Below are 16,694 nucleotides of genomic sequence, written 5' to 3' on the forward strand. Positions count from 1 at the left end.
CGTACACGGAAACGGTGTATCTTAAGGTCTCCGAGAAACGGGTCCCTGGACATTCAAACTATTGTAATCGGTCTTCAAAAAATGTCCGAGGTGGAGCGTTTTGGAAGATGATCTGAGCCCGATCTTATGAAGATTAAATTAATAGTTCTTCTCTATAACTAGCTACTGAAGCAAGCGCGGCCGGAGGTGGAACACCAAAACTCGCTGAGGTGAAGCGTGTCCGAAGCTTGTTCCCTGAAACTTGGATTTGGTTGGAATACAATGCCAGGTGAGATGTGCATAAGCAAATCCTTGTTTGCATTTTTTGCCTCATTAACGTATAACGCCTTTTGATTCTCTAATCAAGCTATTAAAATAACATCTGCTGGGGCGTGGCAATATTAGTAACCTCTGAAATTTGAGATTTGATATGGCGAACAGTGTTGGAGAAGTTCTCATTTAAAAGTTTACAAAGAATAGGCTCATGAATGTTTCTTATAGCTGCTTTTTGCTCAGATATTTCTAACAAAGAGTTGTGCACAAATTGGACAAACTGCTCAAGTTAATCGGCTCTCTCAACTTTTGATCTTGAATTTATGTATTCAGCCACTTAAATCAAAAGGGAACAAAGATTCATCCCCTGTTTTCAGTCACGGGGTCTGAATAAAGGTCGAGGTTTCTGTGTCGGGCAGGGTTTGGGGGTATACGATACACCACTTATTCTTAAAATGGGTATATGTCATGTTGCATCGGTCATCAGATTGTAAGTAATTATAGGTTATTATACAGAGCATATTAGTTTCTTGCAGTGTTGGGTATATTAAAGGGAAATGTAGGAGCAAGGGATGGCGAAGTGGTGAGAGCGCTCGCCTCCCACCAATGTGGCCCGGATTCAAATCCCGGTGTCGACGCCATTTGTGGGTTGAGTTTATTGCTGGTTTCTCCTTGGCTACGACAGGTTTCTCTCCGGCTACTCCGGTTTTCCCCTCTCCTCAAAAACCAACATTTCCAATTTCCAATCTGATCAGGAATCGGGTAGACGAAGAACCACTTTGTGGATGTGCTACCTCCAAATCATTATTATTATTATTATTATTATTATTATTATTATTATTATTTATATTTATATTTTTATTGTTATGTTGGGAAGTATCGGTATTTTGGCATTTTTAGGGTTTATTCGTATGAATACCACTATTTCCCATCCCCTGGACCGTTCTTTTTTTAGAATATGGAAAGAAGCATTTGAAACACATTGAGCTACTAGTCCTGTTAATTTCATATGTGGTCCGCTAATACAGGTTTCACTGTACTTTTTCTGTTTCCAGTTCCAAAGGAGAGGTTGAATTTCAGCGAGCTGTTCCCGACACCCTCACCACTTGGGTGGCCAGCGCTTTTGCAGTGTCAAACTCCACTGGTCTTGGTGTCGGAGAACTCAAACCTCAGGTGTGTGTTTTTCAGGTTGTACGCAGTAGTTATGCAGCTTTAAAAGGATTGCTGGAAAAGAGAAGCCAGGGCATCCAAAGGCTGTTTTCTGGAAATTAATTGGCAATGTCGATTTGGTAACGTTAAGATGCCCTCGCGTTTTGTCACATCTGGCGTCTTCTGCAAGCTGTTGAAACTTGAGGGGGTGGGGGGGGGGGGGATCGGGGAATATTTATTCATCTTCGCCAGTGCGACGTGCTATCTATGTCTCATTTAAACCTTGGTAGTGGTTTCATTCCGGTCACTTGATTTATATGCTTCGGTGAAAACAAATTAAGGAGATGGTGTGTGGTACCATACGCGTAATCGATGATACAAGGTGTCCGCTGGAAAGCTGTTATGTAAAGTTCTGGTTAGTTGAGAAAAAAGTCTCGAGATGATTTATCCAATCAAATAGGGGCCTTAAGATCTGAGGACGGCGCCGGTGGCGGCGAAAAGGTCGCTCAAAAAGTGATACAGTGTTCCTTCAATCTTCTTCGCGATCACTTGAACTCACTTACTTTTGTGTAGGCGAACTCTTCTAGAGTTGAATTCCTTAGAAACATATCCAAGTTCAGAAGGAAAAAGAAATCCTCGTCGTAGCTTGTTCACGTCCTCCATAAAAGGTGAAATGAGGCATTTTCACGTCGTATTTGTGCAGTGAAGGCGAAGCAATTTACACTGAAAAAAAGTGTGGTGCACGTGCAAAATTGTTGTTTTGCTTATCCAAGCCATAGATCGTTTTCAGTCACATGGTCAGCAGCTTTGCAAATTGCTTGGAATAAAAGAAAGTTCTAACATGTGAAAAGAGTTCAATTCCCACAGGATTTTTTTGGTACACAAATATGGCCTCCGTGACGTCATGTAAAAACGATCTATTGCTTTTGTTGACGTTCTCGTTGCCGTCGCCGTTGTGGAATCTTAAGGTCGATCCAGGTCTTAGTAATGCAAATGTGTTTTATTATTCTTCAGGTTCAAGTATTCCAGTCGTTCTTCGTGTCACTCAACCTTCCTTACTCTGTTATTCGCGGTGAAGAATTGGCTCTTCAAGTCACAGTCTTCAACTATGAGCCTAAAGCCCAACAAGTCACCGTAACACTGAAGGGATCCAAACACTGGGCTATTATCGATGAGGTCAATAAACTCGGGCTGAGAGGCGAAAATCCCGTAAATAAAGATTACGTGGAGAAAGAAATGGACCTCAAAGTTGTGGTGTCTGTGGGAGCTGGTCAAGGACGGGCCATTTCCTTCCCCGTTGTCCCTAGAACATTAGGCCTCGTGCCAGTTGAAGTGCGGGCTCAGTCTACAAGCCATGCTGATGCTGTCAAACGAAACTTGTTGGTTGAGGTAGGGGAACAGTTTGTGTATGCTATTCGGTTGGTGTTCTATGTAGTGCTGACTACAATCTGTATAAGGGAGTTTAAGCAGCGACGTTTTTGGGTGACGCACGTTAACCAGAAGTGGACTTAGTGCACTGTTGAGCCGGGATTTTGAACAAGTTTTTGGGGAAATTGTCTTTTTAAGATTGTATTAAAAGTGACTTTCTTCGATTCCACGTGTAATGTGGAGGTTCATTTCATGTCTTCTTGAATGCGTGGGATAAAGTAGTTATACAATGCTTTCTCCAGGTAAACCGTCGATATCTCACTCGTGCCTTGATTTTTGCTAATATAATACACAAACTCGTGTGTATAATGATAATCAAGTCACTCATGGAATATTTCTGCCAAGCATTGTATGACTAGTATATATTTGTAAATTTGTTTCGCATTTAATTCAATACAATACAATAACTTCATTTAAAGAGGAAGAAGTAATAACCTTTGACAGTTTTCTAACTTACGGCCCTCTAAAGGTATTCTGCAATCAGCTTTGCAGTTGAGGGAGGTTAAAGAAGTTGTGGGGCGGAAGTTTAGGCAAATTCGGCCACTGGGAATGGTCCACCAAATTGAATGAATAAATAAACCTTTCAGTCTGTAGAGTGACCAAGATCAATTTTCTCTTTACGATATCAATATACAATGAAAAGAAAAGGTTGTGAGAATTGACAAAATTGTCACTAAAGGGGAAATGCTTTTGATCTTTTATTAAATTCTCTTAAATACCTGTGTAAGGAAATGTACAGAGATCAGTCCGGAGAATTTTGATTTGGTTGTTGGCTTTTACACTGGTTTGCCATCTTTCCGCTCATACTCAATATTATTGTGTTTTAAGCCCGAAGGAGTGCCGCAAGACTACTCTATCAGTATGCTGTTGGATCTTAACTCAAGTAAGAGTGAAACCTTACTTAGAAACATAATGCATGGTTGTCTTTTGTATTATGTTGATAACCACAAGTTTTTATATACAAGGGGGTATTTGTTTAACTTCTCCGTGCATCATTTCACTCATAAATAGTTCTCCTAAACTCGGAAACTTTCACAGAAATTATTTGTCATAAGTTTGATACCGAGGTGTATCAAGAACGATCTGGTCTCTAGTCATAAACATGTTCTGCAACATGACAGGAGTTGATGTCTCCCAGGTCCATACCCTTCTATTGTACAAAAAGGGCCTACAAAAAGTGCTCCGGAAATCCCTCTTGCTCTTCCTGCTTTGATGCTCGACGCTTGCCTCGTGCGATGAGAAAGTCTAGTAAGGCATTCGACCTTGTATTTTTCTACAATTCGTAGCAACCCAAAACCAAACTAACTACTACGAGACAGCACAGTCTAATCGCCAAATAATATTGCGCAATATATGTAGCCCATATATGGTGTCAAAAAAGTCGCGTTTGATTTTGATTTCCAGTATTTCCATTCGTTAATTCCTGTTTACACGAGCGGTTTTTAGTGCCATTTTCCCTTTATTTTGATGTGATTTTAGGTACGTGCGATTTCAAATCGCATCGGTGAACTAAAGTGGTCATTTCATACCGATTTGTCTGTCCTTTTTTATCGACGAATTTCTGTTCGAGGGCAGCCAAAAATCTATCTTATGTCTCTTGGTGGGTAACTGTTTAAATCAAATGCGTCCTACGGTAAACAAGGGCTATTATGCCATCATAACCAGATCTGCCTTAAACATTTTTTATATACCTAACCCACTTAATAATGTATAATACGAAAATACTATCCCGAATAATGTTTTTATTATTATCCTTTTGAAGCTTCAAGCCTGTCACGCTCGTTGGATCTCAATGTACCACCAAACACTGTCAAGGGATCAGCTAGGGCAACAGTTACAGTGATGGGTATGTTTAACCGTAGCCTGCGAATACAGCCGCCTCTTGTCTCTCCCCGGTCCGTTTCTGACGTTTCAGCGTCGGGGAGCGATGAGAGCTGCGTAGCAAGCTTGTTTTGCTTTTTTTCTTTAACAAACTATCAGTGAATGATCAGTGAAGACATCAATCGGCGACCGACTGTTATTTGTAGTTCTGTGTAATCACACATCACGGAATGTGTGTGTTATGGTAGTTGTAATTTTAGTGAGGGTAAGTGGTATAGGTGTGTGAATTTTTTTTCTTTTTTTCAGAAAATGAGCGTTACTGTGTTTTGCTCATTCTACAAAATGAATCATCCGTTCTTATCTAATAAAGAAACCAAAGTGAAGAATTCCAGAATAATTTCCGTTGCAATTCCTTCCTTAACAATGTTAGCCCAACGTTGATCATCATTAAACAAAGTTAACACACCGTTGATCATCATTATCCTCGTTCAGGTGACATTTTGGGCTCCTCCATAAACAACCTGGACCAGCTTGTACGCATGCCTTATGGCTGTGGGGAACAAAACATGGTAAACTTTGCTCCAAATATTTACGTCTTGAAATATCTTCAAACTGTGAACCAGCTGACCAAGTCTCTTGAAAATAAAGCCAAGGGCTTCATGATCGCAGGTCAGTGGCATAAATCTGACTCACCAATCAGTGTTGTTGCCTTTTCTTCTTTCTTAGTAAATTATTGTCCTAGCCAGTAAATTTGGCCAAACAAGAGCCGTGGTAAGCGGTTAAAATATTACAAATAGCCATGCAAGAGATGCTGGTTGCCTTTTTTTCTCTTTGTATAATTGAAATGGAATTGCCTTGCGAGTTTCCGTTGCGCTTATATCCTTAAAGTAGGAATGTAGCTTGTCTGTCTTCGCAGTAGGTTCTGGCAAAGTACCTGCCCATCTGACAGTTCTGAAATTGCTGGTTACGGTCCCACCCCCCCCCCCCCCCGACCTTTTCGTACACCTGGGCATTTTTGGAAACCCCAGTGGAGACAGTAGATAAGTCTTATTTTTGCTCACCATTGTCCGCCCTTTCCTCCGTAAGAATGGCTCGCTGGACATTTTAATAATGCGGAGATTTTGACTGGCTTATTTTTCATACTGCGCACAAACGCTTGCCTCAATCTAAGTTGATAGAATTTCCCAAACTACCTCCTCTTTGCATCCTTTTATTCACTGGCCTTTAAGGAAGAGGCACAATTTGGAAGAATGCATCGCGCATCAGTTATATCATGGGCTTTGAGAGGGGTTACAGGAAGCTCATAAATGGACGTCCGAGCTTACTGTTAACATTTTAATATGTATAGAGGGTGCGTATTGTTGTCCTCTAATCCACGACATTACATAACAGTACATTAAATTACAGAATCTTATCATAACAAGGCTAGATTTTCTTTACCTCGACTCTTTGTTTTTCTTTCTAGGCTATCAACGAGAGCAAACCTACCGCCATAACGATGGCTCTTATAGCGCTTTTGGCGGAAGAGATGGATCTGGCAGTTTGTGGTAAGAATTTGAAATGTCTTTTATCAATATCTTTTACTTTTTTCAAAGGAGATACGACACGGCGTTTTCTTCTTTCATCCTTTTTATGATATCACCGGTTAGCATAAATCTTTTCGAAGTCAGTAGCTAAGTTTCTTCTACTTCTACTCCGCTTTTCTATATAATACACTACACTACAGGACTCTCCATTGCTTATCTCAGATTTTGTTAAAGGTAACGCTATTTTGTTTTTACGCAGGTTGACTGCATTTGTGGCGAAATCATTTGCACAAGCACGTGCGTTTATTCCAGAATACATCGATGCTGAGATGTTAGAACAAAGCCTTACTTGGATGTCTCGTCAAACCAACCGTGATGGTTCTTTCCGAAAAGTTGGAACAGTACATAGTTCTTACCTCAAGGTAGATAACTTGCTCCTCCCACACACTCTCTGGAATGGCCCTCAGCTCTTATAACTGGATATTACGCAGTAGAACATCGGCATAGCGAAGTGCTAAGTTAATTTATTTGGGGAAGGGTGAGGGCGTCAAGGCCCCTTTTCGTTACATCTTTTGAGCCGTTTTTCTTGCGTCACCTGGCCGTGATCAACTCAGAGATCCTCAGAACCTGCACAAGTTCATCACTGTCCTTTCCTGCGTATAGGCGTTATTTATTTTTTTTGTCGTTTTCAGGGGAGTGCAGGCTATTACGAGGCGCGCGTGGAGCATAAGAGACGCGCGTCGTGGGAAGGCGCGCTCCACTTTTGTCTTGCTCTTGCCTTTGTTCGCAGGACAAACGCAAATAAACGAGACGCCCGTTCTGCAGGATTCCCCTGTCCCCTGTCCCCTCGTGTTTTCGCGTCCATGATGCAGCAGTAATCGTGGGTACATAATTAAAATCCCTTGCAGAAGTGAATGGCTGTACTTGAATAGTCGGCGACATACCATCTTATAAAACGTACACATTAATAAGCCTTGTACTAGCACCTCCGTACCTTCTAACTGGAACTCTCTTTTCAATGTACTCAGGGTGGTCAGGCAGGTACCATCTCTCTGACTGCATATGTACTCATTGCTTTGGCTGAAGCGAATTCCAACTCGAAGGTAAGATTTTCAGTAGTACATGCTTGCTTGCTATTAGTATTAATGATTGATAGCCTCGCTAGCCAGCTGGCTGCCTTACGCACATTATTCAAAAAAGCAGTGTCAAAGAAAATTCTTCTAAATGTTTTTTTTAAACTTTGCCAGAATTTTGTAGGCGCGCTCTGTTGCCGCGCTAAATAGCCCTCAAACATAAAAATGAACTTCAGTGTGTTGGATGTGAAGAAACGTTTAAGCGATGTTTTCCAGTTAAAACAATCAAACATAAACTTGAAAACGCTGGTCGGGTTTTTTCTAGTCTCAGTCAACTTCCATCCAATTCCCCACTTCAGAAACTCTATGGAGAATGTGTACGAACTTCAGGTGCAGTGATTTCTGAGATTGTTTGGCAACCACTAAACAATTATAAGTAACGCTTGTCCACCCATTCCCAGAAATCGTTGCACTGAAAGCTTGTACCCATTCCCCTTGTAGTTTGTGGGGTGCGGAATTGACCTTTTTGAGGTTGCCTGTAGACTGAGTGGGTGTTTTGTCAAATGGCACTATGCGACTGTTTTGGTGGACGAATTTTAACCCAGTTTCCTGCCCAACTTCGTAAATCCTTTTTAAAGAAGTGATATTGTCCATACGGTACGATAGTGAACTTCGACCCAACACTGACCCAGTCTCACGTTTAACCTCGAAGCGGTCAATCCATCCTAAGTCAAACACACCTACTAACACTGATTATGTGCTAGGGTATTAACTTCAATATTCCCCTAAGGTATTTGAACGGCTTGATCTATTCCCACCGTATTGTCGACTATTCCATATGTTGGTGAAACAGGGATGGGGTTAGCCGATCGATCTGTTTCCTTTGTAGGCTGTAGTTAATGCCAAGAATAACGCCATAACATTCCTGGAAGGCAAGATCGATGCCATGTCAAGTGACGTCAAAGACGCCTACACTTTGGCCATCACTTCCTACGCTTTGACCTTGGTTGGTAGCTCAAAAAGGACTAAAGCCCTCAACGAGCTGCGCAAATTAGCGACCGAAAAAGGTAAACCTACGATTGACTGACGGACTGTGCTGTCCACCCCGTCTGGTCTTCAGGCGCTTAACAGTATGCCTTTTGGACTGACAAATCTTCCTTCCGCATTTTAGCGACTAGAAAGATATTAAATTTTGATAGTATCTTAACGTGGCAGGCTGGCGTCTTGAAAAACAGGTCAATTTTGGTTGAGACTAAAGAAATCAAAGTGCAAAATATCTGTTAATGCTCCACTGAGCGGGCCTTTCCCAATGCGTCAGTGTCGTTTTTGTAATACTAGCCAAGAGAACTTGTTGAACGTAAAAAAAAAAATAGGCGAAATACCGCACAAATGTGCTTGACAAGCTCTACTGACTAAGTCACTCACTTGAAAATTCCTGGGGAAAAAATTCATTCTTAGTATTAGCTAGTATTCTTGAAAAACTGACCATGTTTTTTTAGTGAGTGATCCTGTATAAATGTAGTTTTGGTACCTTTAGTTCAATACCCGCTAACAATATGGCCATTGCGAACAAAATGTGGTTCTAATTTACTCAAGTACCTTTGTGTGTTGTTCTCAAATTATGCGTATCATTTCGATAAGAAGTAGCTTCTTATCGCCGTTCGCTTGTTTTTCTTTTCCTTCAGACGGTCTGATTTACTGGCAGCAAAAACCAGACCATACACCCAACGACAACCCGTGGCTGCGCCCGTATTACCGACCACGAACAGCAGACATTGAAATAACGGCATACGCTCTGCTGGCGTACACGCTGGAGAAAGACATCGGTGTGGGACTAGCAGTTTCACGGTGGTTATCACAGCAGAGAAATTCTTTGGGTGGATACTCATCAACTCAGGTAGATCCCTTTTCACCTTTGAGCCCAAACATGTACGTGCATATTCTCCAAACTTTGAAACCAAATCTTTGAACATTTCTAAGGCAACTCGTTTTAAAACGGAGATTTAAGTCTTTTCTTTAGAGATTTTTGTTGTTATCGTTGGCATTTGCGATGTTTTAACCAAGTCTAAGCCTTGCTGTCTATTTGTAGTTTGGCTTTTATTACACTACTCGTTTATCAGAATGTCTTTGTAAATCGCCAGACATCTGTCCAGAACAAATGGATGAATGAAGTACAGTACTTATGTAAAGTGACATTTTATCCACAAAATTTTGAGTTGTGCTATAACGTTTGATACGGCCCACCCACTAAGCTTGTAAATGCGAATGCAACATCAGACCGGCCGAAAAAGCTATCTACAGGATCATAACGCTATTTGTTTTCCTAATACGTATCCGTTGGATAGTGATTCATCCGTTGGATAGCGCAATTCAACTTTCAAACCAAAACGCTCGGAGAAATGCATTCTTAAATCCCCTATTTCCTTCCTAACGAACGCCTTTCCAAGATGGCCTAGTTAAAATAACCGTCATAAATCTTTTTTTTTTAAGGACACAGTTATGGGTCTACAAGCCCTAGCGGAGTTCGCAGAGCTGATATATTCCCCGGATATTGACTTCACTGTTACGCTTAGCTCTAGTGCAGACCCGGCGTTTAGTGAGACGATTAATGTAAATCAACAAAACTCCATGGTATTGCAGTTAGTAGAGGTAATTAACCATTTTAGTTCTGTTCAATATACGTATGGAATTAGCCATTGACTAGCATAATTTGGTCAGTTTTTCTTTCATTTTCTCAGTTTAAATTTAGTACTCCAGTCAACCCTCCAAGCTGGGACCATTTTTGTCGCCATGGTGCCTACATTTTGGAGCTGGCGACTTGATTTGTAAAAAAGTCTCCCTAAACCAAAAGAGTTGGTTGCCAAATGGCGACCAAGCAAAAACTTTAACTTGGAGGTTTGGTCTAGTAAAGTTTCACATGCAAAGACCGGGTGGAGTTGGGTGGTGAAGATTGCCCATGATCCGGAGGACATTTAAACTTTCGGTGTTTTCTCCCATGTGAGATTCGACGTCTGACTGCAGCCAAAACACTAGGGTAATACGCCGTGTGCTTTTCAATGTTTTTGCTGCCGGGGGTTTGGAGTTGACGTGGACAATGTGGTACAACCCCTTCTCTAACGCTTTGTAGCTATAAACTGTTTGCATTCTTTATAGATAGCAAACGTGGCAGGGACACTAACAGTGACAGCAAATGGCCGCGGAATAGGAATGTTGCAGGTATGTAAATAGATGTTCATGATAGTGGTAATCACTAACTTATGTCCCCGGACTCTTGGCTCATGATGAACTGATGTGTATTCTGTAACTTGATTCTAAAGATGACTCTGACTCTCAAGAGAACTTTGTACCAAACAGGTTGTCGAAAGTCAGTCACTGTCAACAACAGTCCTATTCGTGACTACACTTACCTGGCCGATCATACAGTAAGCACCCGTGAATAAGAACCTAGTGGATTAAGAACTTCCTTGCAAAAATATGCCACGTTAATACTCAAAAATGAAAGAACCTGTTTAGCCGAGTAAGATCAAGCAGGTTCTTATCTGTGGGTTACAGTTAAATTATGATTAACACTAGAAAAATTTTAACCAATGTGTTTGACTTTGAGATTGCATACGTATATTACAAGAAAATACTGTGACAAACTGTAATTACTTATAAAAGTATTACTGTAATTCCTACAACAAAAACAGGTTTATATAAAGTACAGACTGTAATAGGCCATTTCCGAGTTCCCCCGGGCCTCTGCTTCAAAACGAGGGTAGATGCTCAGCCTTTGATATGAAATCATTTTTCATTCTCATACAAATAAAACTCATTTTCACAAGAAAGGTTGTGCACCTAGCCTCATTTTGAAAGCGAGGGCTTCATGGACCTTGCATAAAGGAGGTTTACAATGTACGGTTGTAAATACATACTGTATATTCAAGAACCAAACTCAAATTTATTTTATTGTTCTGGCAATCAACAACAGTATAACCCCTTCATATAAATTAAGAACCTACTTAGCCTAAATGGCCGATAAATACCCCAAGAAACAAGACGGAAGAACTATTTGCCAGACTTCAAAAAAGTAGGTTCTTATCCGCGGGTGTTTCAGTTCTGTATTCCACCTTCAGTTATGAAATGACCTCTGGGTTCAAACGTTTCGCTGTTCTATAACTTAGGTTGGTGTTTCGTATAACGTGGACAAAGCTCCACCGGAAAGTTCGTTCGATTTCTCGTTGGTCGTCATGCGGGAAACCGACTATGAGATAGAACTCAAAGCTTGCTCCAAGTGGACTGAGAAAGATCAGGAATCAGGTATGGCGGTGATGGATGTCGGGATACCCTCAGGATTTGAACTGAACTGGGACAGTGTTGAAAAGGTGAGAATGCTGATATTTAAGAGTACAAAAAAATGCGCGGGCACGTTTTTAAGCTAGTGTCCTTAAGGCATTTGATTTCAAGAGACCTTTAAGGTCTAAGACGAGGACGAGATTTCCTCAATACTAAGTAGTACGCGCGGTCGTGCGCGCGCGTAAAGCAGGGTCCTTTTGGCGGGAAAGCGTGGTGGCGGTCGTTTTTCTACGACGTGTTTTAGCGAGATTAGAGAGCTTTAGATTCGAGGACGAGAACGACTACGAGTACGAGATTTGATTTAAAGTTTTTTCACTTATTGTTAAAATATAGACACCCCAGAATTCTTCATTGTACTTTTTTCCACCAGAAGCGTAAGCACTGTTATCGTTATTGAAGGAGGTTAAGACCTCTCCCGATTACAAAATGTTAAGACTTGTAACATTTCAGAACTTGTTCCCGCCACTACGACACTCTCGTTAAAACTGGTAGTAGAATGACGACGGCTACCACGTTTTCCCGCCAAAATGACGCTGGTTAACGCGCAAGCACTACTTACTGTTGAGAAAATCTCATACTCGTAGTCGTGCTCGTCTTAGAATCTGAAGGTCGCCATTCTAAGACGAGGACGACTACGAGAACGAGATTTTCCCAATACTAAGTAGTGCGCGCGCGCGAACGAACGTCATTTTAGCGAGAAAAACCGATAGCCATCGTCATTCTGTTAGGAGTTTTAGCGAGAATGTCGTAGCAGCGGAAACAAGTTATCAAATGTTGGAAGTTTTATCATTTTGCGTTTGGGATGGGGCTTATCCTCCAAAAATTAACTGTGCCAACATTTTTGGCTAAAAAAGGTGCAATGAAGCTTTATTTTGAGCGACGCACGCCGACCGGAAGTGTATTTTTTGCCTTATTTGGCAGTGGTTTTGCCCGAAATTTCGAGAAAATCGTCTGTATGAAAGTAAAGGAGCCTAGCAAAACAAATCTGGTAACGTCAAGGCATATTAAAAAGGAAGAGGCGTCACTTCCGGTAATCTCCCTCACAACCGTTTTTTGGATGTCAGGCAACGCTCGCGTTGCGTGACATCCAAAACACGGCTGCAAGGGAGACTACACTTCCGGTTGACGTGGGTCGCTCAGAAACGTCACTGCTTAAGCTCCCTATTCTTTGGAGAATACCGGAAAAAATTACTTTTAATCTCTTCCTTGTCCTTGAATCTAAAAGTCTACTTGGTGAAACACTACTCTAAGTGCTTTTATGGAGATCCTCCAGTGATAAATAAGGTTGGACAAAAATAGGCCCTTTCGCGGCTTTTTCAAGATTTTTGGTAAAAACCGGTAAGCGAATATCCATCGATACTGTTGGAAAGAGCGCCTTAAAATTGTGGAACTCATTCACGTCCAAGGCGAGTAAAAATATTGCCCTCGCACAGAAAGTCACGAAATTTTACGGACGTTTTTATGGTGGGGGACACGAAATCCACCCCCACCCTACAAACTTCTGCAAAATTTCACCCTGACTTTGTGGAGTTATAACTTGGTTAGTTTTCAACAAATCATTCCTTAACTCGGCCCCTTACTGGTTGCCTGTTTTTCCAGCGGTCTTGACGGATTTTGGCCAACTGGTCCCAGTCAAAAGTTGAAAAAACCGTCGAAATGGTCTATTCAAAGCAAATTCTTTTGCTAATGAGCATACGATATTCAAACCTCCATCGCAGCGGCGATTTTTTTTTTCTTTTCATGAATTATATAAAAGTGTGTGAGTCGAAGAGGAGCACAGTCCATTTTGCAACGCAGAGCGCTTTTCGTTTAACAGAGTAACACATGTATAGAAATATAATAGAAATACCATTTTTGAAACGTGAAAGGTTAATACGGTCCGGTTTATTTCCATTTCCTCTTTTATTTAAAGCTCATGTCGGACTCGTCCCTAAAGTTGAAGCGTGTGGAGTCTCCAGATCGCAAAGTACTTTTCTACTTCGATGAGGTAACTTATTTTGTCGCATAGCTTTCATCTTTAGTTTGTCTTTTACTTAAATTGATGACACGAGAGTGACGATCTTTTTAATAATTATTCACAGATCCCATCAAGTAAAATGGTGTGCGTTACGGTGACTTTCCAGCGAGCGTATGAAGTGGGAAAGCCTCAGCCTTCGACAGCGTCTGTTTACAGCTACTACGAACCAGGTAAAGGGCACTGACACAGTTTGTGTTCAAATATGTGAAACCTCAAACTTCAAAAAACAAGGACCTTCTACAAACCCAGCGCACTGGAAACAGCGCCCGTGGTCTCACGTGTTCATGCACACGGCAGAACATAAACAACAAAGATTTATAACAACGATTTTCATGCGAGCTAGAAAATCGTTTTCGGAAAGCAGAAAGTGTTCATTACTTGTTTTATCAGCCAGTAGTTATCAAAAAATCAAAACTTGGACTCGTCGTTTTACCCCAAGGAGTCTCTAAGATAGAAAAAGCGTCATTTGATTGTCCAACCGTCGGCCAAGTTGCGTTTGGGGTGGAAAATTACTTGTCAGTTACCAATAGCAATGCTTCGCGCTAAACCATGTTTTGGTTTTGTCGACGCCTAATCATTTCAATGTAGGAAAGACTTTACGATGAATTCCCTTTGGATTCTATATAAGTACCATCCTGCGACAAAATCAAATCAAATGGTCAAGTGTTACATTTTCATTTTTTCATTTCTCGTTTTTTTTTTCATTTCTCCTTTTTCGACAGTTAACCGTGCCGTGGCCCAGTACGCTGTCGATTCTCTAAAGGACGAAGGAGTCTGTCGCGTTTGCTCTGATTGTGTCAACTGTGAAGTCAGACCGTCTGTAAGGAAAGTAAGCTCAGCACCCGGACTGATGGCTAAAGTCTTGCTTATTTCGCTAATGTGCATCGTGGCTGTGAAATTGTATTAGAATCTTCGTGGTTGGGGAGAATAATGATGGTACGAAGTACTTACGTTACCATCATTAAATTGTTTAGTTTTTTAATTACTGAATGACTCCCAATTGGTGTTTGTTCAGTACGTTTTCATGCTTGGATCATTCCGGCGGTGATTTAGTGGCTGTACTTGTAGAAGTTCCATGAAGAAATAACAGTTAGTGCTCACCACCAAGAACCCTTTTTAAGCGTAACTACAACTGAAGATATTTCATTAGTGCTCGCATTTTTTGCTTTCATCTGGACTACGTGTTGTCCTTTACGAAGAAATGAGGGACTACACGTGGTGTAGTGCCTTCAGGGTTCAATGTAGGAGTTATTAGAGAGCTTAAGCAACTACGACGACGACCACAACGACGACTTCAAAAAAACAATAGGTTTAATGATCAAATCAATAGCTCTGCACGTACATCACGCTTTTTACTACATTTCTTTGACGTCCACTGTACAACGTCGACGAGAAACCTCCCGATGCGGCGTTTTATGGATGACGTGGACATACGACGACGAATTTTCCTTCCTCTTTTTGAACCTGAATAAAATCCGTAAGAATTTAACTCCGGGAAACGTCAAGGGCGTTTCACATATTGAGCGGCTCCAAACAGACGCGATTAAGTTTGAGAGAATCCATTTTTTTACCGACGTTTTCACTGCCGTCGTCGTCGTCCTTGCTTAAGGTCCCTAATTCTCTGATACGCTGTGTTGAACGTTAAGAAGGTCTTAACGTGTGAAACTGCATTCCCAAACCTAAGGTGTATAAGTCTTTATTTTTTTGCAACAGCGACTCATTCTTAAAATGCTAAGGACACTGACTTCTTAACCGAGCTGGGGTGACTCCTTAAGTGCGACCCTGCTGTGCAGTTAATGTTAGAAATGTAATGACAGATGACGTCACATTAGCCATGTTGGTATAACCCAACAAAAGGCGAATCCTGCTAACGTCATTGTTTACATTTTTGCTCATTAGCATACACGTTAACCCACAGAAGACGTCACTGTATGTGCAAGTTAGGTTCAAAAGTTGAAAGAGCTGGTTAATTTGAACAGTTTGTGCAATTTTCAGCTCTCTGGAATCAATAACAAAGGAAATATAGGCAATCAAAAACTGCGAAATTGCTGGGTGGCAAAAACGTTAATGAGTTCATTCATTCTTTTTAAAGTTTGGGGTTTTTCAAAACGAAATTTCTCCGAATTTATTCGGTGTGTCGGTCTCAAATGTTCAGATTCAGATTTGAAGGGGCAGTGAGAAGGAGAGAGAGAAAGGAAGCTGTCGTTGTCTAGAGTAATGATAGAACGAAGTTCTTACGTTCCCCTTTTTGCTTCTCTCTTCTCCTCCCCTCTCCTCCCCCCCCCCTCCCCCCGAACAAAACCCACAGGGGTGCATTACCTGCTCGGGCTTATCATTTATAGATTTATTATTAGTGAAGTAATTGCTATTAAATAGCCAGAATATACTGTGGATATAAGTTATATACTGTAGACATAGGAAACAAGATACTGTAAGTTATACTGTGAGAACTTAGAAGTGTTTTTAACCGATCAATTTTTACATTATGCCGACGCTTTTCTCTCTATATATATTGCTCAATATATATCCGAATAAAATCAACTTTTTATGCCAGCAAGTTACCTCATACTTGATTTTTGTTTCAATTTACGATTTATCATTTCTTCAATTCAGGTCAAACAAAAAGGACACAAAAAGCTAATAGATGAAATGACCTAATATCTAAACATTTCGACAGAATTAATAACTAAGCTTCTAATATTTTCTGTAAAAGTCTATAAATCCAAGTAGGATGGTCACTGTTTTCAGACCTTATTAAAGGTTTGTTTGATCATAAATAACATTCAGTAGCTAATACCTCAGGAATTTAAGTCAAATTTTCCACTTTAAAAAACGAAATTAAAATATTAGACATTGCAGTGGAAATCCTCAGGGTTGCTCAAACAATTTGATCACATTTCCCCCTTTCTCTCACAGATGATGATCAGGTGACGTTGACTTTTTTCACTTTTTGAAGAAAGTCCGCATGCGCACTATGGACCTCGACCCAGTGTTCTTGGCCTTTGACTTTCACCATCCACGCACAGAGCCTGGGCCAAAGTATAAAGTCCAACTCCACTAATTCGGCTTGGCACATGATAGTCGCCACATAGC

The 16,694-nt window shown here is 40.9% G+C and overlaps 2 protein-coding genes across 2 annotated transcripts in view; one reads left to right on the plus strand and one right to left on the minus strand.

The window, feature by feature from the left end:
• Positions 1-16,158, plus strand: part of LOC140926091 (CD109 antigen-like) — a 31,102-nt gene extending 14,944 nt beyond the window's left edge. The window contains exons 13-29 of the mRNA XM_073375888.1: positions 163-268; positions 1,308-1,425; positions 2,416-2,790; positions 3,658-3,712; positions 4,592-4,675; positions 5,143-5,319; positions 6,116-6,197; positions 6,436-6,598; positions 7,205-7,279; positions 8,139-8,316; positions 8,935-9,146; positions 9,740-9,898; positions 10,403-10,465; positions 11,413-11,613; positions 13,497-13,571; positions 13,666-13,771; positions 14,324-16,158. Of these exons, the coding sequence (XP_073231989.1) occupies positions 163-268; positions 1,308-1,425; positions 2,416-2,790; positions 3,658-3,712; positions 4,592-4,675; positions 5,143-5,319; positions 6,116-6,197; positions 6,436-6,598; positions 7,205-7,279; positions 8,139-8,316; positions 8,935-9,146; positions 9,740-9,898; positions 10,403-10,465; positions 11,413-11,613; positions 13,497-13,571; positions 13,666-13,771; positions 14,324-14,508 (2,414 nt within the window). The 3' untranslated portion in view covers positions 14,509-16,158. The remainder of the gene's footprint in view (positions 1-162; positions 269-1,307; positions 1,426-2,415; positions 2,791-3,657; positions 3,713-4,591; positions 4,676-5,142; positions 5,320-6,115; positions 6,198-6,435; positions 6,599-7,204; positions 7,280-8,138; positions 8,317-8,934; positions 9,147-9,739; positions 9,899-10,402; positions 10,466-11,412; positions 11,614-13,496; positions 13,572-13,665; positions 13,772-14,323) is intronic.
• A 140-nt stretch (positions 16,159-16,298) lies between these two features.
• LOC140928396 (glutathione S-transferase theta-1-like) overlaps positions 16,299-16,694 on the minus strand; it is a 5,318-nt gene continuing 4,922 nt past the window's right edge. Inside the window, exon 4 of the mRNA XM_073378132.1 lies at positions 16,299-16,694. This exon is cut by the window's right edge and continues 185 nt beyond it. Coding sequence (XP_073234233.1) covers positions 16,525-16,694 — 170 coding nt within the window. The 3' untranslated portion in view covers positions 16,299-16,524.

Source organism: Porites lutea, chromosome 2, assembly GCF_958299795.1.
Source record: "Porites lutea chromosome 2, jaPorLute2.1, whole genome shotgun sequence".
Classification (NCBI taxonomy): Eukaryota; Metazoa; Cnidaria; class Anthozoa; order Scleractinia; family Poritidae; genus Porites; species Porites lutea.